Below are 25748 nucleotides of genomic sequence, written 5' to 3'. Positions count from 1 at the left end.
TTATGGTTATCTGTTACCTTCCCAGCAGCTCGTGTGCAACGAAGAACATCATGATCGAGCTGAATAGGGTTTCTTCATCCATTTCATTGACGCTCAGTTCAATATCGTTCGTGCGATTCTTACGAAAAACCATTGCTTTATCATCTTCGCTGTAATATAGCATACATATAGTATGTAAAAAATGAAAACACCCCTTTATCGTTCTACTGTTTTTATTCAAATGAAAGGACTGTTGTATTATATCACGGTGTTCCTAAAACCGTTATTAACTAAAAAAAATGACCATAAATTTGGCATACGGCATTCGAAAGATACAGTATCCAAGCATCTTCTCAGTGAATTTCAAAATGATCCATCGAGGGATTCGAGATATATGGCGATTTGAAGTTTTATGATACGTTTCATAAGGCTACCAGCAAACACCCACGGGTTTGGTCCAATCTCTATAAACAAAAAAATATTTGTCTACTTATTTAGTACATGGAATTCAAAAGATATAGTAATCAAGTATATCCATTGCAAGTTTGAAAATATTTCATTGACGGAATCGAAAGTTATAACGGTTTGGATGTGGTATGCGGTCATAGATGGGTTTTCTACCAGACTTCAAGCGTGAATCCATGTTTGTCCATTGACTATTTAGATCGTTTATACGTGTCGCGACTTTTAAAGGAAAACCTTACCATTTAATTACATAAATATAATGCACGAAAGGTGTTATTTATATGGTGCACTGAAAAAATATGGAAATAGGGTTGTCTACCAAACGTTAAATATAATGTGTAAATTAAAAAAATATAGATGAAAGTTGGAATGTTTACTTCAAAAGGCCATATCTCAATGGTATGTTGACGTTAATTTTCATCAAGAAGAATATAAAATAGAGTTGTCTACATAAATAAATAGACAATATAATTGGTCTCAACTATATGTATTATAATTATTTAGTGATTATTTTTGTATTGAAAATAGCGGCCTATCAATTTTTATATACTAGTTGATTGCAATTGCTGTTTACTACAAATTATGGATATATGAAATGTTAAAACTAACACAGTCGTGATTCGCTGGTCGCTCGATTTTTAACAGGAGCCGCTTTTTAGTTGGACCTCCGCGCTAGTTGGTCCATTGTCGACATCTGAATGTCAAATTCTCATGTTAAATTCAATTCGACAATCAAACTGACAATAGTTAGAGATATGAGCAGATGAACTTGTACTAATAACATCCCCTTTGATCCCCCTACTAATAACATCCCCCAGTTTTAACATCTATCAACCCAACCAGCGAATCACGATTGTACAAAATTTCCAACAAAAACCGTATCATAACATAAATTGATCTGAATCAACAAATACCTTCATATTTTTGAATATATGTATTGAATTTATGGTTTTATTTTTCCATGATTTATAGTTTGTGTTCGTTGCATTCAACTAATGTATAGAAATTGATAGGTCGTCGTTTTGAATATAAAGATATTTACTAAATAGTGATAATACATATTGTTGAGGATAATTAAGTTGTCTTTTGTTTGAAGTAGCCAACTCTATTTTATATTCTTCTTGATGAAAATTAACGATGAAACGTCTACCTGTTCAATAATGAAAAATTAATTAGAATCAGTCAACATACCATTGAGATATGGCCTTTTGAAGTAAACATTCCAACTTTCATCTATTTTTTTTTAATTTCATATTTTTTCAGTGCACCATATTAATAACACCATTTGTACATTATATTTATGTAATAAAATGGTAAGGGTTTCCTTTAAAAATCGCGACACGTATAAGCGATCTAAATAGTCAATGGACAAACATGGATTCACGCTTGAAGTCTGGTAGAAAACCCATCTATGACCGCATACCACATCCAAACTGTTATAACTTTCGATTCCGTCAATGAAATATTTCCAAACTTGCAGGGGATATACTTGATTACTATAGCTTTTGAATGCCATGTACTAAATAAGTAGACAAATATTTTTTTGTTCATAGAGATTAGACCAAACCCGTGGGTGTTTGCTGGTAGCCTTATGAAACGTATCATAAAACTTCAAATCGCCATATCTCTCGAATCCCTCGATGGATCATTTTGAAATTCACTGAGAAGATGCTTGGATACTGTATCTATCGAATGCCGTATGCCAAATTTATGGTCATTTTTTTAGTTAATAACGGTTTTAGGAACACCGTGATATATGTAGTAGGTTTGATTTACCATCTCATAGACAAAAGATAAAGAACTAAATGAGTTTGCTGTAGTATTCGAGTAGTTGTAGTGAGTTAAAACGCTTTTAATCCACTTAACAGTGTGATGAGTCATTTCTTATAACTCTTATCACTCTCTTCGGATATTATATCGTTTGAGAACATTTAGAACTTGATGCTTCGCGATGTTTTTGATAACACATACTACATGGGACAGTGGCAGGACTCAGAGAATCGCTCAAATCAGCATAGGACAACATCAGTGCCAGAAATCTCAAACCAAATCAATGGGAAAGCAAAAAAATGGCCCATAAAATAGACATACCAACGAATTACTGTTAATGCTCTGTTAATAAAATATCTAAATTGTGGTGGGAAAACTGAATTTTCCTAAAGGGGTTATATATTGTACTGAGCCAAAAAAATCGAAATTATTTTTTAATCGATTTGAAGTTTATACTTTACTCAAATTTCCAACGCGACTGAGAACTAAGAAATCAACGCTTTTTCTTGAAAAGGGTGATACTAGCAGTGATACCATTCAATAAAAATCAACAGTGAATATTTCCAGACTTGGTTTTATTTCATATTTAAGAACTATTGTGTTTTTACATCCTAGATTACATGATTCAGTGATCGAAACCCAAAACTTCATAAAGTATTTGAAATTATTAAATTAAAATTTGTTTTTGCTATTGAAATTGACAAAATGATAGTACCGCCCTTTTGGCGATTGTTTACTTTTTCGGTCCCACCTATCAGCAATGAAATATCGCCCTTACGGTTTTTTACAATAACTACCGTTCTACACCACCGATTTCGTCCGTATTTTTTCAATAGCGATCATTGTTACTATTTACAGCTGGTATCAGCTTGATAATTCTAAAAAAATACGAAAATAACAGTTTCGCCTCTAAACTGCTAGCAAAAAAAGTATCGCCCTGTTTATTTGCATGGAGCGAGGAGGGCGAAACTTTAAATAAACAAACAAAAATACAGTTTCACCCGTTGTATTTTTTGCTTTAGTTTAAGAAAGCAATATCGTAGAATCAAAATTTTTAGGTTAATTTGTATTTGTATGAAAAAAGCCATATGTTTACATTTGTAAGTATCGCCCTTTTCACAAAAAAGCGTTGAAATGAAATCGCAGCTTCTGATATCACGCTATCTCTGAAGTGCATGCGTGCATAGTTCCAACTTTTACTTTGACATCGACTTTTTCTAAAGGTGACTTCCCAGTAGTATCCTTGATTTGAATTATTATCGCTAATCCTACACACCTAGAAAAAATAGTGTAAATTTACGTCTCCTGACCCTGACATATACGAGCATCAAAAATGACTTAGTTTTACGTTTGATTTTAATTTTACATGACGTTTAATTTCGCAAATCATGTAATTTTATTCCACATACAGCGTTTGTTCTGAATGGTAGGAAGTGTAATTTTATGTCATTGCGCGTGTAAAGCATATGTTTCATGTAAAATTAAACGGAACACGGTAATGTTCCGTCATTTCGTAAATTACGGTTTGTTGAATTGAGTCATGTTTGCAATTACGTCAACGATAAAATTCAGATTTTTTTGGTGTGTAATGTCAAAGAACAAATAAAAAACCTCTCGAAAACGAACCGTTTGGGAAAATCATCATCATTACTGGAATTTTCATTTTCACGAAACTTTTCGATAACCTTCCGTCACTTTCGTTAATGCACTGGGTGCACAGTGCTCTGAAAATCTAGCGAAATCGTCTTAGGGCACCAGCGGGTCTAATTCAGAGCTATCTGCGCGGCGAGTTAAATCTGTAAAGAAAACTAAAAATTAATTTCTATTCCATAATTTTCAGTTCAGCAATTCGAGAGATCGTGCTCACCGCAAGCCATGAAAAATAGACTACGTTGTGAAGCGATGGTCACTATTTATTAAAAATCACGGTTAAATAAAAAATTAAACTATTAAAAAATTTCAAATAGTTTATAATTTTCACAAACTTATTAGGAAAAATGTATTAATAAGCTTTCGTAATATTGTGTAGGAAAAAAGCTGAAAATTTCAGTATTTTCTCTATCTGCAACATATAAACCCTCAAGTATACCAATTAATTGGTATACGAATTGGAATAGGTTCGCCAAATTTTGGAAGAAGTCTATAAGACACATTCCGCGGGCTTGTACACCAGAAAGAGGTTTTTGTTTTGTCTTATTTTGCTATCACAATATTTTTTCTTCGATTCGGTAGTGTTCAAACCATTGAAAAGTTATGTAATCCAACTATTGACATTTCGACAAATAGTTGTAAAATATATAGAAAAATAAGTTAAATTTCACGGAAAATGGCTCCAGAATTATTGACTTCTAAGAAAAGTTCTATTTCATGAAACTGTTATTGAAATTTTTATCTGTTTAAAGGAATTTGTTCGTTATTGAGTGTAGAACAATAAAACTAGAAAGATTTTTTCTTGATTTGACTACTAATAATTTTTGAACTAATAGAAGTTTAGGTTGTTTCTGCGTTGTAACGTCACGAAAAATGACTATTTTTTAATTTTATTAAAAAACTGAAATTTTGTCCAAATTTATATTCCGGATTCTCTTTGTATTCAAAAATACTTGTATAAAAAGCCTACAGTTTATTTTATTGGATGTGTGGAACTAAAGGTAGAACAGGATACACTTTGCGTTGTAACGTCACGTAATTTAACTTTTATAAGACGCTTGAATGATTTATCAGATATAGTGTCAAATTGTACTTCGTATGGTTTATTGAAACGCATTCAAGTTGTTTCGGAAACATGAAATTATACTAGCGTGATATTCATAAATTCAGAATGTATATCATTAAGTGCTTAAGGGGTTTATATACCATCGACACATTCTTTCGTGACGTTACAACGATTTGACCAACCTTCATTCTCTAAACCTGTTATGACTTTTTCAAATGAACTCCTTCATCAAACCTAATTGTAGATTCAGAAAATAAACAAAATTTTATATAAGATGTGATCTACAACACTGGAGGAGGTATTTTTAATAAACGATTGAACAACTTCACATTATATTTCTTTAAAAGTCCACCTACATTGTACTCTCCTAAACGCTGGTCATATGGTACGCTCCGATGCAATCACGCTAACAGCAACGTAGTCCAGGACATGCGATGGAAGGTTGTGAGGGAATTTCCGAACTTAGTTCTTAGTTATTAAGCCATGAAAAATAATGCGTTCCCTGAATATTTCTTTCCTCCCAGCAATCAAACATTCCACACTTCGCCATCATCGACGAGACGCCCGTTATAAGATTGTCCGTAACTTCCGTTGTAGTCGCACGTGCCGTCAGTTAGTAACTAACCAATTCTTCCGTTACAAGCCCAAATACATCGTCAAAGCAGCTACGTTATTGAAATGCCTGAGGTATTAAATCCAATATAGACGAGTATCTATTCGAATTTACCGGAAGTTGTAAAAACATAATTGGGTGTACAGAGACCTATCTGAGTGCCCGCACTAAATCGTCTCAATTGCTTAGAGTCGAATAAAAAGGCTTTGGCACATTTCAAATGAGCACAAAAAAGATAGATGAGGAAGTGTTTATTGGTGTTTGAAGACATTTAAAAACCCGTCGAATTGACGATTGGATGTAACTCATTTTCTTTCGTAACATCACGACGATGTGACGTATTCCTTTTCTCTGAATCGTTGCAACTATAATACATACAATATTTCAGTGTACTTAGCACTGTCGATTGTCTGGCGCTAAAATTGTGCTCGCTTTGTCATATAAATCCACTTGCTTAAGCCCAACAATACAAATATCATACTATAAACTCGGATCGGACAACTGATTCCTTACCAAATTAAACAAAGCTAAACTGCCAGTTTATTTTTGTTTGTGAAATATGTTATAAAAGCTGCTATTCTGGCTCCGTTAGCCACCATATTGAGCCGTGTCGAATAATGTGTCAAATGGCTCAAATCTATCCACAACAGATATGAAAAAGAATTCTTGGTTTGATCAATTATTTCTGCTTCAATAAAAAAAAACTGTAGCGTGATTTTTCGACAACCCCATATTGTTATTCGAGTAAATTATCATTAAAACGGCTAAATGTGATAAATATTTAACTTACAGAGTCACGTAACTTACAGAGTTCTAGAAAAGTTGAAGATTTTCGTGACGTTACAACGCAATGAGATATTGCTTTTCTGAAAAAGGAGCGTTGTAACGTCACGAAAGTTAAAAGATGCTTAATAGGAAACAAAACAATGAGAAAATATATTTAACACCTAGTTATTCGTATGCTATTTAGAAATACATCATAGAAGATTCGCTCTTGATAAAAAACCTTATAGAGCAGATATTTTGACTTTTATAGAAATACGTTGAAAGTTCTAATTTGTGATGCGTTGTAACGTCACGTTACATTATCAGTCATAAAAAATCCTCTTCCAGTATATTCAGTTTATGTTTATTGAATCTTTAGTGAAATTTTGTCTACCGAATCTGTAATAATTTTTGATGTAGGCGTTCATTTGATGAAGTTATAACATATTAATGCAATGAAGAATCGTCAAATCGTTGTAATGTCACGAAAGAATGTGTCATAAAATAACCTCTTGAAAGCTACATAAAAATTGTTGTAGTTCAATGCAAGAAAAAAATCCCCAAAAATGAGATGTATCTATTAATGTGAAACACAGTGAATAATACATACAATAAAGACCCATTTTTATCAATCTCATGGTGTATTTTAGGCTGACAAAATGGGGACATTGACTAAATCGAGCAATTTTTTTTCTTTATAATAAACTGAAGCTGTTAAAATAATCTTCCCGTCCCTTGATGTAGTCTGATAACTATTTCTGATTATGATGAGCATTTTTTGCATATTTCCATCTTCATGATAAGGAAAACATGCTCAAGAAAGGATTTACTCGAATTCAGTCTTGTTCGTCTGCTAGAGCCCATCAACCATATGTTCATATGTGGCTGATAAAATTGGGGTTTCAATGTGTTGTAATAGATATTCAGCATTCGAAGAAGTTTCTTGTGGACGAGTGTAGAACGACTTTGTTTCTACTTACTTGAAGTCAGCGGCGTAGCCAGAAATTCGGTTTGGTGGGGGTTTGGTGAAAATCGATCATACTGTCCAAACGGCATAATTACGAAACCGTAATTTTTGAAGTTTTAAAATTATGCGGAATTATTTTTTCAGAAAATAGTGACAGAGTTCGTGTCTTTAGCGAAATTCTTGAGACTTTATTGTAGTCATGAATATTAACCTGAGAAAATTCACCATAAATACTTCTTGGACGATATACCGTCAAAATTATTTTATCAAATGATGCGCTGTTTAACGTTTGTAAAACTCATCGAAGATACTAAACCTCCGAAATTGGTGGTTTCAAAATGATGCTATCTTGACCTTAAATTAATGTTTTTAAACAGTTGACCTATCCATATAATTGGTCATAAAACAAAAATTAAATGCTCATCAAAATCGATCAGGAACTGCTAGAGTCGAATGGAAATCGTCATTTTTCATAAATTTCTCTCTACATTCGGAAAGTGTTATCCTCGTTATTAATCATATTACGTTTTCGTCTCAACTCGACGCATTCCCAAAATAAAAACCTGTTTCAATCCACCTAGTGGTGCAATTGTGCTTGTCTCATTTGTCCAGACTACGATTCCATGGCTGGTTATGTTCAATACTATGGTGGAAATGAATATTACATGTTCAGTACGATTTGCACATACATTCAATGGATCGACAGCTACGATCTTGAGATACTATGTGATACTGAAACATCGCTTGAAACCAGCGGCAGATCATGGAGAAAGATCCGGGAGGTCCAGGTCCTGCCGAAATTTTTCAACTTGTTAAGAAATTTTAAACTAGTTTTAATTTTAAAGTAGCAACCCCTCACTGCACACCCCCCTCGGGCCGGTATAATTGAAGATTTTTAGAGTGATTGCATAACCTTTCTATATGAGAAAGGCAAAAATGTACCAAAGTCTAAAAAAGTCAATTTTTGTCAAACATCTCAATGTTTCATGCATTTTAAAGTCATTTGGCATCAAAAATACAAATTTGATTTTGAAAATTTTTCATTTCAGTTTATATGGGAATTTGCTGCGTGATTGCACTCTTCAACTCGTAACCCCGGAACCGGAAGTCCAATCAATAAAAAAATTCAATGGCAGCCAATGGGAAGGTTGTACCTTTCATTTGAGACTAACTTTGCGCAAATCGGTCCAGCCATCTCTGAGAAACAGAGATCACATTTTTTTCCACATACACACAGACATTTTCCGATCTTGACGAACTCAGTCGATTGGCATATGACACGGCCCTCCGGGTCGGGATTAGATTGACAAATTTTAGAGTGAATGAGAAAGACAAAAACATTTTTAGCAAATGTTGAAAGTTATGCATTTTTTTGGTGAGCAGTTTTATGTTTCATAGACATTAAATCAATTTTAACTTCGCTTCCTATTAAATAAAGACCCTTATTACAGTACATCTCTACAAAAACGAGCTCAATTTGAAAATAAATCTGAGGATTATGATTGATTACAGAACTCTGGAATTTTCTATTGAAATGTTTTCAGGCAGGAATTTGATATTGATGCTATTAGACAACTGTGAAATCATGACCAATAGATCAGTTACATATCAGGAGGACCCAACAGGTTATCAATCTACGGATCAGATAATTGTTATTGTAATATTGAATTAAATCAGTCAGCATCAATAATTTTTCAACTTCAATTCAATATCTTTTTTGGGTGTGGTGGGGGGGGGGGGGCGGTGGTTGTATGGTGGTCAACCCCAAAACCTTCTCTTGGCTACGCCGTTGCTTGGAGTTATTTATTTCAATTTTCATTTTCAAGATATATTTCAGATCGATCCGATGGTAATAAGTTAGAAATATTGCAGTCAGAAGGTTCGCACAAATGAACATTTTTGCACTGATAAGTTATCAAGTTCTTTCCAGACAACTTGGAAGTGTTCGGTGATTATTTCTAGCGGTTGTAGATATAAAAATGAAATACAAAATTCGTTTTATCGAAATACTGTTTGGCTTATTTCAATGGATTATTACTATATTGAACAATAAATAGACGACAAAGAGTAATCCACAAACAACAAACCAACAAACTTTTAAAGTATTCAAAATAGATATTTGAAGTCTTCAGTAAAGTTATTCGCAAAAGTAAGAGCTACAAATGTGCTGAAGACATCATTTCGATATAATCACTTCCAAGAAAATTTGTGAAAATGTCTCACTTATAGGGTGATTAATCAGCAAAAGCACAATACCAAAAGAAAGGGCATATTGCCTCCATTAAATTCTCCGAAGATACTATTGACCTAAAATAAGCCGTTTGGCGTTAATAATAGATTACATGTTTTTGGTCATATTTCTGGCAATGGGAAATGATAAAAATCTTTCGTCCGCATTTAATGTTCAATATCTCTTTTGATAATAGTCCGATTTCAACAATCTTTAGCTTATTCGAAAGGTATTCGTTAAAGCTATCCAAAAACATATAAATTGTAAATCTATATTGTCAATTTCGGCAGAAAATTTAAAAAAATCTGCAAAAAGCGCCATTTTTAAGCATTCAAACATTCATATCTTTATAACAAAACATCAGAATCAAAAACAAATTAATAGCGTTCATACTGTTTTTTAGTTCTTTCATTTAAAATTGGTTTGGATAAGATCGGTTCAGCCATTGCTGAAAAACACGAATGAGAATTTGTCCGTTACATACACACACACAGACATTGTCCCAAATCGACGAGCTGAGTCGATTGGTATATAAGACTCGGCCCTCCGGGCCTCGGAAAAAATCTTGAAAGTTTGAGCGAATTCTATACATTTTTTTATAAGAAATGTAAAAAAAGAAAAAACCTGTTTTAATCCACCTAGAGGTGCAATTGTGCCTTTCTCATTTCTCCAAACTTAATAGCTGGTTCGTACAATATAACATTATGGAAATGTCTTTCATTTTTATTACACTTGGTAAGTATATATAAGAGCACCTTTTTGCATTCATCGCGGTATCGGATTGAATCGGAGTTTTCTACGTGATCGCTTTCCACAACCCGTAACTCCGGAGCTGGAAGTCGGATGGAGATGGAATTTAATATCAGTTTCCGAGGACGCAACACCTTTCATTTGAGACTAAGTTGATCAAATCGTTCTAGCCATTTTCGAGAAACCAATATAACCGTTATTCTGAATTTGGATGCTTCCGGATCCGTCGATGGTGGCCTGTGTGGCCAAAGAGACTTTGCATGACTGTTGGTGACCTAGATCTACAAATTGAGCAGTTGTGTTTACATTTTGGAAAAAAATCACCTTTTTACATTCATCGCAGAATTCGTTAGAATCGGGATTTGCTGCGTGATCGTACGTATCACCCTGTAATTCAGGAACCAGAACTCGGATTCAACACACAAAATTCAACAGCAGCTGATGGACCTTTCATTTAAAATCAAGTTTGCCAAAATCGGTTCAGAAAATTCCGAGAAACCGATGTGGACAAATCAACAAATTTTGTTTTGTAACCATACTCTTCAACTCGTAATCCGGAACAAGATGTCTGTTGAAAATGAAATTCAATAGCAACCTATGGGAATATTATACCTTTCATTTGAATCTTAGTTTGTAAAAATCGGTTCAGCCATCTCCGAGAAACCGATGTGGACATTTTGTTAACAAATCCGCACATACACACACATACATAATACATACATACATACATACATGCATACATACATACATACATACATACATACATACATACATACATACATACATACATACATACATACATACATACATACATACACACATACATACACACATACATACATAAATAAATAAACACATACATACACACATACATACATACATACATACACAAATATTTTGCGATCTCAGCGAACTGAGTCAAATGTTATATGAGACTCGGCCCTCCGGGCCTCGGATAGAAAGTCGGTTTTTGGAGCAATTGCATAACCTTTCTATATGAGAAAGGCAAAAGAATAATATTTAATTAGCTTAATCAGCATGAGTTCAATGTTATCTTCATGTGATTATATTTTGAAATGTTGGTGGAATGGGTTTGAAAGTGGAGGGAATGGGGGGTTAGTAGAGTGGGAGTGGAGGATGCGTCAGAAATCCTTCATCTTATTTCGGTATACGGGGTGGATGAAGGAAATGCGGGCATGAGGGTGGTCCAAGGGGTGGGGAGTGATGAAGGAGGGAGGTGTAAGGGCAAGGCGTGGGGGAGCGGCGGCGACGCAATACTCAACTGCATATTTTGCCTTCCCTTTGAGACTTGGTTTGAGAAAATCGGTTCAGTCATCACCGAAGAACCGATGTGACATTAGTTGTGGAATATGCCTGGAATTCCGGACTTCCGGAATCGTCGATAGTGGACAATATATTCAAAGAATGTTTGATTGGCAATCAGTGATCTAGATCTGCGATTAGAAGTAATTTGGTGACCATTTCAATAGTTTTTAGCCTCTGAGGTATTACAATTGTACCGATTTATATGGGAAATTCCAGTGTATCCTTACTAACACCCCTGTAACTCCGAATGTAAGACTCAGAACCCAATGAAATTCAGCAACAGTCTACGGTATTACTGTATCTTTCATTTGAAATCAAGTTTGTAAAAATCGGTAGAGAATTCGTTGGGGAATGGGTGTGATATTAGCTTAGGAACTTGGCGAGTTCCACGGGGGCGTCATGAACCGTCATCGGTGGCCAATGTGGTCAAAGCTGCTTTAATTGATCATTAGTGATCCAGACCCGCAAACTAGAGTAATGTTACATCAATTTTTATATGTTTCACATTATTTTAACATCATGGTGGTACCAGTTTATATGGAAATTTGCTGTGTGACCGCACTCTTCAACCCGTAACTCCGGAACCGGAAGTCGGATCAACTAAAAATTCAATAGCAGCGTTATACCTTTCAGATGAAACTAAGTTTGCGAAAATCGGTTCAGCCATCTCTGAGAAAATTGTGTGAGTTTAAATGACACACACACATACACACACATACATACACACACAGACATTTGCCGATCTCGACGAACTGAATCGAATGGTGTATGACACTCGGCCCTCCGGGCCTGGGTTAAAAAGTTGATTTTTACAGTGATTGCATAGCCTTTCTTTATATGAGAAAGGCAAAAACCGAGGGCGTCTTCAAGTATTTTCCGGGATTTCCGGCAAATTGTATGGGAGTACACTCGCAGTTCACAAAATCACCTCTGTAAACATCCGAACACGAACCTAGGAAGGAGTTGAGCTTATGTAGATATGCCCAGCAAATTTGTCGCAGACTGCAAAACAATCCAAAGTTAGCGAAAACTCATATACACTACCCATCATAAATTTGGAATCGCTTCAATACGTATTGCAACACCCCCCGAAAAGTTTTGCATCACCTAGAAAAGGGTCAATTCATGAGGCTGTATCTCGAAATCCTGAATTTCTACATATTCGCTACTTGAGGAAAGTTGTTCTTTGAGCCAAGAGGATTTGGCAGGTGAACATTTTAGTTTGCAATTATGTCACTGCATGTGAAGTTGTGCACTTCAATCTCACATTTCTAACGATATAGAAGGTTTGTGTCTTTTGAAATTCCACTCAAATGGTCATGACCATGCACATTACAATCGTTTTAATTTGGAACTAGAAGATTAGCGCCCTCAGCGGAGTTGTGCGGAAGGACATGATCTGTTTGATTCTGAACTGTGCCATCACGTAGCGCTTGTGTACATACACTACCCGTAGAAAGTTTTGAATTGTTTCAATAAATATTCCAACACCTTCGGAAAAGTTTAGCATCACCTATAAAAGGGTAAATTAATGATGCGGTATGTCGACATCCTGATTAGCTACATATTTGCTCTCTTCTGCAAGGTTGTACTTTCGTCCAAGGGGTCAAGTAGGTGTACATTTTAGTTCAGAATTACATCACTGGTTGAGGTAGTGTATGTGTGAAGAGGAGCTTTTCAACTTGTTTAATCTTATTTTTCTAAAACTCTACATTGTTAGACTATGAGCTTGAAAAATGCTCCTATGCGTTCCACTCTATATCTTGCAAAATATTTTGGAATGGGTTCTGATTTTTTGTAATACATTCTTAGATTTTTGAGGTAAACAATTAAAAAAACAATTTTATTTTCATCTTCTCATCTTGCTAGATGGGTTTTCCTATGCAGTAACTGTGCATCCAAATGATTTGCACTATATTTTTAAGTGTTTCCAGAACTTGAATCAATCAATGCTCGAGAAGTGTCGTAGAGATCCAATTTATTTAAAATTCTGTACGTTCACACGAACAATGATGCAATAATGACCGAGTTCCGTGAAATATCACATTACTTGCGACCGAGCGCTTTTGAACAACTTTTAACTGAAGACGCGAACTTTCTAAATTTCCAGGTTCAACATAATAAGTTTAAAAGTTCATTATTTCTCATGTATACTAGAACCCCGTGACGACAGAGTTCCATGTTGAGCAAATGACTATCCATACGACATTCGCCTTCATTAAATTTTATCTGCAGCATTGATCATTCGGGTTAATCACATAGCAAAAAGTGGAAAAACGTAATAAACATATGTAATACTAGCACCACGTGGTGACAGCGTGTCGAAGCAACGTGACTATCATCCACACTACCATTGCATTTTAAGCAGCTTAGCAGAAGACACTATCTCTGTAAAACGTTAAGAAAGCGAAAATTAGAAACGCACAAGTTTGCATGTACACTAGCGCCACGTAGTGTCAAAATTATCATCTAAACTGTTCACCTAATGGGTTTCATTAGCCATCAGAACAACTGCGAGTACTTATTCAGAAAACAAGAATTTTTAGAATGAGCGTCCAAAATTTACCACTTTTAGGTGATGCTAAACTTTTCGAGGTGTTGCAATATTCAATGTGGGCGTTGCAATACTTATTGAAACGATTCCAAACTTTTGACGGGTAGTGTATGTACATTAGCGCTACATGATGGCAGAGTTCCGAATCAAACAGATCGGTCCTTCCACACAACTTCACTGAGGCCGCCAATCTTTTAGGAAATCAAGATCAGCAGTCTTTCATACTATGTTGCGTTTCGGCTTCGCCTCATCAGAAACCGACACTAACGTATTGTCGGAATAGATTAGCGCCGGCTTGACGCAAATCCCTTAAAACTAAAACACACTATGTGTTTCAATCAAACGACTGATCAAACGTGATGTCCCGTTAGAGCAGAAGTTCTGTTTATGCCGATGAGACACAAGTGAAGCCGAAACTTGTCTTGGCTTAGCAGGCCTATGCGAAAGCACTATGCTATATTTCACCCTAAGGTGGAAAATTTGGTAAAAACCAAAATTTCTCACTAGGGTGAAAATTTGTTGGTATAAACCAGTCTTTGTACAGGAGGGCACAAATCCTTATTTCATACTATGTTGCGTTTCGGCTTCGCCTCATCAGAAACCGACACTAACGTATTGTCGGAATAGATTAGGAATAGACTAAGCCGGCGCTAATCTATTCCGACAATACGTTAGTGTCGGTTTCTGATGAGGCGAAGCCGAAACGCAACATAGTATGAAATAAGGATTTGTGCCCTCCTGTACAAAGACTGGTTTATACCAACAAATTTTCACCCTAGTGAGAAATTTTGGTTTTTACCAAATTTTCCACCTTAGGGTGAAATATAGCATAGTGCTTTCGCATAGGCCTGCTAAGCCAAGACAAGTTTCGGCTTCACTTGTGTCTCATCGGCATAAACAGAACTTCTGCTCTAACGGGACATCACGTTTGATCAGTCGTTTGATTGAAACACATAGTGTGTTTTAGTTTTAAGGGATTTGCGTCAAGCCGGCGCTAATCTATTCCGACAATACGTTAGTGTCGGTTTCTGATGAGGCGAAGCCGAAACGCAACATAGTATGAAATAAGGATTTGTGCCCTCCTGTACAAAGACTGGTTTATACCAACAAATTTTCACCCTAGTGAGAAATTTTGGTTTTTACCAAATTTTCCACCTTAGGGTGAAATATAGCATAAAGATCAGCAGATAAAATGTGTTCAGAATGTATTATTTTACATATGCACTAGCGCCACATGGCGACTGAGTTCCAAATTAAAACGATTGTCATGTCCATGGTCCGTTGTAGAATCTAGGGGAGGTTTCGGCAATGCAGTTATCTTTCGCCAACGTTTCGACCCTTGGTTTGTGTCTTCTTCGGGGCCTATTTTACTAAATGACATTGCATAGCGGTCTAGGAAGCGAAATTAGCGGGAAACAATTGTTCACGCATTCATTTTTTAGGATTTAGTGTTTTAGAAACATTTATTGTGCGTGACAAACTGCATGTTTTGGCTGAAACGGTTTTAGGGTGGTCCTTAAAACGTCAAAGTTGTAGACATTATTTCAAATTCTAGTTCAGAGAAAATCATACTTTCTTCTACAATATTCTAGAACAATCAATTCTGAGCAACTTTGTTGAAGATACTAACTTTGTATCTCAAATCGTTTTCATTTTATAGTGAGTTCCATATCATAACTTAGGTTGTCTCTCAAAAAAGCAGTTTTCTCCGTGCAGTTTTTTAATATGTTTTTTTTTTTCAATGTACTCTTCAGTGTACTTTTAGAGCATGATCAGATGCAACTTTTGCTGAAGGAAGAAAAATTTTATCTTGTCTGGTTCAAAAGTTATACTTAATTTTCACTAAAAAAATACGCCCTTTTCAAATGTCGATATCTTAAAAGGGGGCAAACAATCCATTGATAGAACAGCAAATAAACATAAAAACATAAAAACACGAAAAATCCTACTCATCCGACAAAAATCAACAGAGTCACATAACGTTTGGTGTACGGGTACCTGTTAGTTTTAGGAGGGTAAACATCTGATATTTGGCTACGGGAAATAAAACTATGGTGATGTATAATGTGGCACGGGTGGTAGGTTTATCGAAAAATACTACTGGTCGCGATCTACACTTAATGTATCTAATCATCGAGTTCGTTTAAATTGCTTTGAAACAGAGGTTTATCACTCGATCAATGTGTCTTGCGAACGTGCACTAAGTATGACACAGCACTATACTGGTTTCGAACTGTCAGTGGTGGATGCGTTAGTATGATTTTGTTGTTGAAGAATTATTTTATTTTGAGAAGAATTTTTTACTCTAAACTCCCTAATGGATTCGAGAATGTTGGAGTAAGAGCTGCTGAGGTTATCGGTGTCTATGCGCCGGTTTACCGTGTCAGGAGTTATGGTTAGGGTTCGTCGGTATGTACCGCAACCGCACCGCAAAATCTGCGGTGCGGTGAGAAACTTTTTATCGCATATGCGGTGCGGGAAAGAGCTTTCCCCCGCGGTTTTACCGCAACCGAAACGCAAAAAAATAATTGATTAAGTGAAAATTTTGATTATTCTAAATTGATAAGCAGACTGCTATTACGAAAGAAAATCTAGCTGTGTCCGAAATATTTTGACGCTATTATTTTTACGACATATTTTGGACTAGTTATTTTAGGCTTCTAAGTAAAAATTCACAAACTAACCATTTCAAATACATAAAATGCAAGATCCAAATAGAGACAAAATTATTAGATCATTTAAAAACAATAAATTTGTACTCTTAAATCCAATTTAAAAGTGCATCACTTCTCCCGATTTCTGTTGGTAATCGTGGAATTATGAATCGTTTTTGATATCAATTTCTCAATTGCGAATTTTGACTAATTTAAATGAATTAGAACTAATTATGCTGGGACTTAAACACAACCCAAAGAATATAATTATCTTCATCAAACCAAACGAATTTGTAATAATTGGCAGTAAAGGGTACAAATGTATGAAAGCGTCCAAAATAAGGAGGGGTCCAAATTGGGATGATTATTCTATCATTCGTTGATCAACATCGTATTTCTATCATCTTTGATTGCTGTGTAGAATCAAAGTTACCACCGAACCCATGCCCAGACGCAAAAAATTATATTGCACGCGCAAACGGATGCGCGTGTTACCAGCCGAAGCCCTAAACAGGCGACACACAAAGTACTGACGCAGCAGACCCGTGGCAGCGATACGTAGGAGCAGCGTCAGCGTTTATAGGTTTGACCAGCTTAGCAGTGAGGCCTCTGTAAAACGAATTAATCGAAATAAAATCACTTTTTATTAGTCCGTGGACAGAGACAGTTGTCTTTTTTTACAAAGAACCTCGTACACGTTAACCTGTAACTGGCGCCCGAATAGGGACCTGAAGAGCAATAGTATAAGTCCTACGTTAGGACAAAGTGAATCCCAGCTGCCTCCTAGGAGAATTTGGTACCCGGCGAAGACCATCGCGGATCAACTCGGCGACTTGCGGTATCAGAGCGCGAAGGATTCCGCTCTACAGGACCTACCTATCCAGGAAAACAACACGGCCAGGAGTCTAATCGTTGCCGCGACGGAATGATTATTCCGCTCCTTCTACCACTGTAAGTTAAAGAAAACCAATTTTTTACATAACACAAAACCAAAACCCAACCAAAACGGAACTGCTTCCTGTTCGTTCCTAAAAAGATAACCCTTACTAATTAAGAGTGACTAGGCCGGACCACCAGGGTGGAACCGTAACCGAATCACTGCATATCACACAAGTGCGCGAGTGAACTAACATAAAGAACAAAAAAATAATTAAAAGTGTTTAACATACTTTACTCTCTGAATCCAACCAAAACGGAACTGCTTCCTGTTTGTTCCTAAGAAGATAACCTCTACTAATTAAGAGTGACAAGGCCGGACCACCAGGGTGGAACCGTAACCGAATCACTGTATATCACACAAGTGCGCGAGTGAACTAACGTAAACCAACAAAAAGTTAACCGAGACATTATTAACAAAATACTAGACCAAAACGGACGACCTCATACGACGTATCGAATACCTATCCTTATCCCGAAACATGGCAAGCCCTCCAAACCCAGAACAAGTGCCGTTGCCACCAGCGCCGTCACCACCAGTGCCACGGCAGCGATATGCAATAGACACAAACATGAATTTTCATGATCGTGGTCGAATACCAGCGATTGTTTCAGACTTGCCAGAGTTTAATGGCAACCCGAGAAACCTTTCTCAGTGGATCCTCGATGTCGAGGATATGCTTGAATTATTTAATGATCTGCGCGAAACGTTTCACTACCAATTGATTTTGCGCACCATCCGACGAAAAATAAAAAACGAAGCAAACGATGTGCTAATCACCAATAATACTCCCCTTGAGTGGGAGAGCATGAAAGAAGTTCTGCGGTTATATTACGCAGACAAAAGGGATCTGATCACTTTAGATAATCAACTCAAAAGCATGAGTCGAGCAAGATCAGAATCTATAGAAACATACTATAGTCGCATTAGGGAAATGGTGACCCTAATTAGCTCAGCGATATCAATGGACGACGAGTGGAGAGGTCACGAGATAGCGCTAATCAAATTGTACAACAAATTGGCCCTAGACACTTTCATTAGAGGACTAGGAGAGCCACTTACTCATTTCTGCAAAAACTATAGACCACAAAGCCTTGCCCAAGCTTACCACTATTGTGTGGAATACCTTAACTTAGATGCAAGAAATGCACCATTTAAAGGAATGGAGAAACTTCCTATCCCTGTTCCCAGAGGAAACCTCCCAATGAACCATCCTCCACCAAACGTACCACCACGACGACCAATTATGACTTTTCCGACCGCAACCGGATCGAAACCTCCTCCTGTTTTTAGACAGTTTTCTCAACCGAATTATCTGCAAAGAAATCCTGCTGTTCATCCTAATCCTCAACCAAGAAACGTTTTTGTCCCAAACCGGACCTTTTTCCCAAAGCAAAATAATCACGAACCAATGGAAGTCGACAATTCAATCAGATCAAGACAGATTAATTATGGTAATAGGCCCGATTTCAAAATGGCAAGACCAGCTTTAAGCTCAATGCAACATACTAACCCCGCTCCCAAACGATTCGCAAATCTTGCAGACATTTACCCAGACTCAGAAGAATACCAAACTTGGCTTGAAGAAACTTCAGAAATCAGTGAAGATTACTTTAATGCTCAAGCCGAAAACGATGAAGAAACTAAAGAGGAAACCGCACCTGAAACTTCAGAAGAAGTTAATTTTTTAGAAGATTCGAAATGGGTCAGCGAATGGTTCGAATAGCGCCAAACGCTCTCCCATACATTAAAGTACCGACCAGCAAAGGTGAAATCAAATTTTTATTGGACACCGGAGCAAACATAAATTTAATATCCAAAAAATGGGCTTATAATTCAGGAGAACCAATTTTAAGCACCCTTACGGAAGCTGTAAGAGGAGTGACTGGCAGTAGTGTAGTTAACGAAAAAATTGTATTAAATCCTTTTCATCCATTGATTACAAAACAATTTAATTTTATTGTCCTTGATTTCCACCCTTATTTCGATGGTATTCTTGGCACCGAAATCATATTTGGCAAGCAATTCAATTTCATTAGCAATGCACCCATACTTCAGGTTTGTACCAATAAAGGAAATTTGTTCGAGATACCAATTCACTTCTATCATCCCCAAGCAAATCCTAGAAGTCAAGCTTTAAATTTAGAACAAAAAATCAGAACTTCTCATCTATCTACAAAAGAAAAAAGTGCACTGATGACAGAACTCGAAAAATTAGAAGAAGTATTTCATACACCTGACAATAAATTGTCATGCTCGACGCAAGTCGAATGTGACATCAGAACGGAAGACGATATTCCGGTATACCAAAAGTCATACCCATACCCTTTCGCATATAAAGAAGAAGTAGAGAAGCAAATATCAAAATTACTAAATGACGGGATCATTAGACCATCACGATCACCATGGAACTCCCCAGTCTGGATAGTTCCCAAAAAAATGGACGCATCGGGTGAACAAAAATTCCGCCTCGTTATTGACTTTCGCAAATTAAACCAAAAAACAATTTCGGACAGATACCCAATGCCTGAAATTTCGAATATTCTTGATCAGCTAGGAGGTAACAGTTATTTCACAACTTTAGATTTAGCCTCCGGGTTTCACCAAATCAAATTAAACCCAAAAGACATAGAAAAAACAGCTTTTTCAACCAATAACGGCAAATATGAATTTTTACGAATGCCATTTGGTTTGAGAAATGCTCCAGCCATTTTCCAGAGAGCGATGGACGACGTGCTTCGCGACCACATTGGAAAAATTTGTTATGTGTACATGGACGACGTTGTAGTTTTCGGAAAAACTCTAAGCGAACACATGCAAAATTTAAAATTGGTCTTACAAACGCTAAACAAAGCAAATTTAAAAGTACAATTAGACAAATCCGAGTTTCTACGGAAGTCCGTCGAACTTCTTGGCTATATCATTGCTGAAGAAGGTATTCAACCCAATCCCAAAAAAATCGATGTGATTAAAAAATGGCCAGAACCTGAGAATCTCAAACAACTGAGAGGATTTCTTGGTCTCCTTGGTTATTATCGAAGATTTGTAAAAGACTTCGCTAAAATAGCGAAACCTCTTATAAACCTTCTAAGGGGGGAAAGAAACCTAGATTCAAAGAAAAAAATAAAATTTAGTGAAAACGAGACAGAATGTTTCCAAAAAATGAAAAAAGTAATTACAGGTAACGATATCCTAATATATCCAGATTTTAAGAACCCCTTTTTGATTACAACCGACGCTTCTAATTACGCCATAGGTGCAGTACTCAGCCAAGGTGAAATTGGAAAAGATAAGCCGATCCATTTCGCCTCCAGAACATTAAATAGAACCGAAGAAAACTTCTCAGCAACAGAGAAGGAAATGCTTGCGATTCATTGGGCTTTAAAAGTATTTAGAAATTATATCTACGGTCAAAAATTCAAAATTCTAACAGACCATCAGCCCTTAACTTTCTCATTATCCTCAAAAAATGTAAATGCAAAGCTTAAACGCTGGAAGTCTTACTTAGAAGAACACGATTATGAGATCGTGTACAAGCCAGGTAAAGCCAACGTCGTAGCAGATGCGCTGAGCCGAATTCAAATACACTCTCTTACTCCAACTCAACATTCTGGCGAAGATGATGACACTAATTACATTATTTCAACCGAAGCCCCATTGAACGCTTTCAAATTACAAATTATAATCGAACAAACTAGCTTACATGCGGATACAACCACTACTTTTCCATTCCCTGGTTACACAAGAATAACTATTAAACGAACTAGATTCAGCGAAGAAATCCTGACAGCACTAATGAAAGAATTTTTCACCCCAAACAAATTAATTGGTTTATATACCTCCGAACCAATTCTTGGTCAAATTCAAGAAGTTTACAAAAAATTCTTCAGTAGATCTGGAATGCTTAAAGTACGGTTTACTCAAAAAATTCTTGAAGATATCACAGACCCGGAAGAACAACAAAAAATCATAGAGGATACTCACGAGAGAGCACACCGCGGAATAGACGAGAATAAACAACAAATTTTAAGAAAATTTTATTTTCCTAAAATAACCGATAAAGTACGTCAATTTGTGCGCGTTTGTGATCTCTGCAATCGATCGAAATATGATCGACAACCTCTAGTAATAAAATTGCAAGAAGCACCCATTCACAATTTCCCTTTTGAAATCCTACATATAGACATTTATCAAACTGATAATAACTATTTCCTCTCAAGTATCGACAAATTTTCCAAGTATGGTCGAATGATACCCATAAGGTCACGAAACGTCATTCATACCAGAAAAGCCTTCCATGATACGATAACCTCCAATATAATCCCTTCATCTGTCGTTACAGACAATGAAAAAACCTTCCTATCCCCTGATATAAGAGGAATGATGCTAGATTTAAATATTAGAGTTTTCACAACACCAAGCAATAAATCAGAAGTTAATGGACCTGTAGAACGATTCCATTCCACAATTACAGAAATGTACCGAATTCAAAAAAATATTTCTCCTGACATGAATTGCAAAACCCTTATGTGTATAGTAGTAGAAAAATACAATAATACAATACATTCTTCCACTGGCAGAACGCCTAAAGAAATTCTTTTAGGAGTAAATAATAAAGATGTTACACCAGAGGAAATCCAAGCAGTTAGAACAAAGCAGTATGATGACATTTTAGTACAGTTGAAAAAAACTCAGGCAAAACAATTAAACCAACATAACAAAAAAAGATCAGAGATTCCAGAGCTTAGAACAGGACAACCAGTATTTGTAAAAGACAAAATTTTCAAGGCAAAGCACAAAAACATATTTAAAAAGCAAAATGTACAGGAGAATCGTAATACAACCTTCACAAATGAGCGAAATGCAAAAATTCACAAATCAAACATAAAAAACAACATTCGTAGGCAATAATGTACAAGCATCATATATCCTCATGATTAATCCAACTAATACATTGCTTCCTAATCTACTTCCAGCCTTTTTTTCCTTCACCCCAATCCATGCTTCCCTGGAAATCATAAGCCTGGACAAACACCCCATTGCCATAGTTCATAACGGAGCTGCAAAAATATTGACAGGGCATAACAAGATAGTACACAAAATAAATATAACTGCCCTTGAAGAAACGGTTCTTAGAATAGAAAAAATTATCCAACATCTAAATAATTCAAATTCCACACCTCTCATAAATCAAAAAATTCTACAGATACATTCAAATTTACATCAAATTACAAACAAGAATAGAAAGCGAATTAAACGTTGGGACGCTTTAAGCAGAGCTTGGAAATGGATATCTGGTTCCCCAGATGCAGACGATTTGAGAGCAATAGACAAATCGATTAATGAGCTAGTAGATAACAATAATGAACAGGCAACAATTAATGGCAAAATTCAAAAAAGAATCAGCAATATTACAGTTTTTTTACAAGATTCACTTTCAGAAGATTTAAATATTTTTACAAACATATCAATAGAACTAAATTCAATCCAAATTCTATTTGACCTAGACTTAATAAATAACGAAATCGAAGCCATACAAACATCTATTATCCTTTCAAAAATGAATATAGTTAATACAAACCTATTAGAAGTAGCAGAGGTAGAATATATTCACAAATGCTTAGAAGAACAGGGAATTAAGAACCATCTCATCGAAGAAGCCCTAGAAATCGCATCCACCTCAATAGTCACCAATGGAACGTTCATCTTTTACATCATCGGCATCCCCAAATTCAGCGAAGCCAGCTTCGAATATCTTCACGTTGAACCAATAGTTAAATCCCACGAGAGAATTATACTACAGGGTTCACATTACCTTAAACACCAAACCAAGCTATATATCCAAACCGCCAAATGCCAAAAGTTAAACGATTGGACAATCTGCAAATCTTCAGCCATCAAAGATGTCTCAGAAGATCAATGCATAGCAAATCTGATAAACAGTCAGCCTAGCCAATGCTTATTTGAGCATTCCCTGCAACATGTACCAGTAATAGAAATGGGACCAACCACTCTGTTGTTTAACGATGTAAACAATACTCTCCAGAATACCTGTGGAGCCGCTAGTAAAAAGCTAGAAGGGTCATACATGGTAATTTATAAAAATTGCACAATTACATTCCAAAACTTCACGTTTACCAACATGGAAGTGAAAAAAGTCGAACAACCGTTATTTGCATCTGCGATCAACGTAGACGTCACTAAAATTCAATTAATAAAATCAATAAACCCAGAGATGCTAGAGGATCTGCATCTAGGCAATACAAAAAAATTGGATCATCTTCAAACAAAGTTCTATCATACGTCATGGACACTTTGGGGAGGACTATCCCTGACATCTTCAGCAATCATATTATTGAGTGTTTACATTCTCATCAAATCCAGACAGAAAGCAACTTCAATTAACATTACAACGGAGAACCCAAGGAAACAATCAGATAAACCAGACCCAGTCGTATTCTTCTACAAACCGCCAACAATCGAAGATATTTGGAGAAATTGATATATTATTGAACCAGGAGGTTCAATACCCCAGGAAGGAGCAGTTACCACCGAACCCATGCCCAGACGCAAAAAATTATATTGCACGCGCAAACGGATGCGCGTATTACCAGCCGAAGCCCTAAACAGGCCACACACAAAGTACTGACGCAGCAGACCCGTGGCAGCGATACGTAGGAGCAGCGTCAGCGTTTATAGGTTTGACCAGCTTAGCAGTGAGGCCTCTGTAAAACGAATTAATCGAAATAAAATCACTTTTTATTAGTCCGTGGACAGAGACGGTTGTCTTTTTTTAAAAAGAACCTCGTACACGTTAACCTGTAACTTCAATGTGAATTGTTCTGCAGTAAATTTTATTGGACTGTTTCTCAAAAAGTATGCCACATAACTTTGCATAAAGTATGCTACATAACATAACATAACTTCACGTACTTCCATTAAAATTTACTATAATTTTCTACCAAATTAAGTCCTAATATTTTTCAGTTAAGACTATTTTGTAGCCTTTTTGAAGCTTTTTTGCCAAATATCACATAGTTTGACTCCCGTTCACTGCAATTGAAGTTTTTGCCATTGGCTTATTGGGAAAATATTGGAGGAAAATGCTAGAACTTTCGAACTAGCCTTAGGAAAATTACACTTCATACATTTTTAAAGGGAGCAATCTTAGTTTTTGAATGAGAATATATCTGTTTCTTGAAGAATGCGGAAGGAGTTTTGAGATATTTTGTGCGTAAAACCCCCTATTTTTAAAAATCATTTCTGCTGTATGCTACAAATCATACATTTTTTGCAGTTTTTCTAATGTTCAATAATTCTGTACCGGTTGAGACCGGACACCTGATTAGATGTAATGTATAGAGCAATTTTTTCGTTAAATATGGCGTCGTTCTTATTGATGAAATACAATATGTTTTTATTTCACTGTATTAGAATATATGCGTTACTATATAGAAGTACTGGTATTTCGACTTTAATTTTTTTTGGTGATATTCCTTTAAGAATGAAAGGTGGTTTTACTACGTAAATGCTAAAATCATCCATTTCATTTTCAAATGTCAAAAACAATGAAAATATGAAAATTTAAAGAAAAAAATATGCAACTTCATTTCTTATTATATTTTTATTCCCCTCTTTTCAATTAACTGAAGGGTTGCTAAAATAAAAGTTTTCCTATTACTGCAGTAGAACGTTTTTGAATGTATAATGTTTGCCTTAAAATGTACGGAATTTTATTAATAGAAAATGCAAAAGTTGATTTTTTTCATAAACATTACATTCTGAGGAGTCTCTTAAAGTTAAGAATAACATTTTATTATATATTGTTACAAAAAAGGACAATTTTTCAAAAAAATACCGCATTTACCGCATTACCACGCGGTGTGGTGCGGTAAATAAAGTGCGGTTGCGGTAAACGGTGCGGTTTTATTATTTTTTTTGCGGTTGCGGTGCGGACAATCCATTTACCGACAATACATCCACACCGCGACGAACCCCAGTGATGGTGATGTGGCACATCTC

The 25748-nt window shown here is 36.0% G+C and overlaps 1 protein-coding gene across 1 annotated transcript in view; it reads right to left on the bottom strand.

Annotated features, from left to right (window-relative positions):
* Positions 1-25748, bottom strand: part of LOC131680308 (calcineurin-binding protein cabin-1-like) — a 1393806-nt gene that overhangs the window by 823 nt on the left and 1367235 nt on the right. The window contains exon 12 of the mRNA XM_058961029.1: positions 18-149. Coding sequence (XP_058817012.1) covers positions 18-149 — 132 coding nt within the window. The remainder of the gene's footprint in view (positions 1-17; positions 150-25748) is intronic.

The sequence above is a fragment of the Topomyia yanbarensis genome, chromosome 2 (assembly GCF_030247195.1).
Source record: "Topomyia yanbarensis strain Yona2022 chromosome 2, ASM3024719v1, whole genome shotgun sequence".
Taxonomy (NCBI): Eukaryota; Metazoa; Arthropoda; class Insecta; order Diptera; family Culicidae; genus Topomyia; species Topomyia yanbarensis.
The sequence above is the reverse complement of the archived record's forward strand: the minus strand, read 5'-3'. Positions and strand labels throughout refer to the sequence as shown.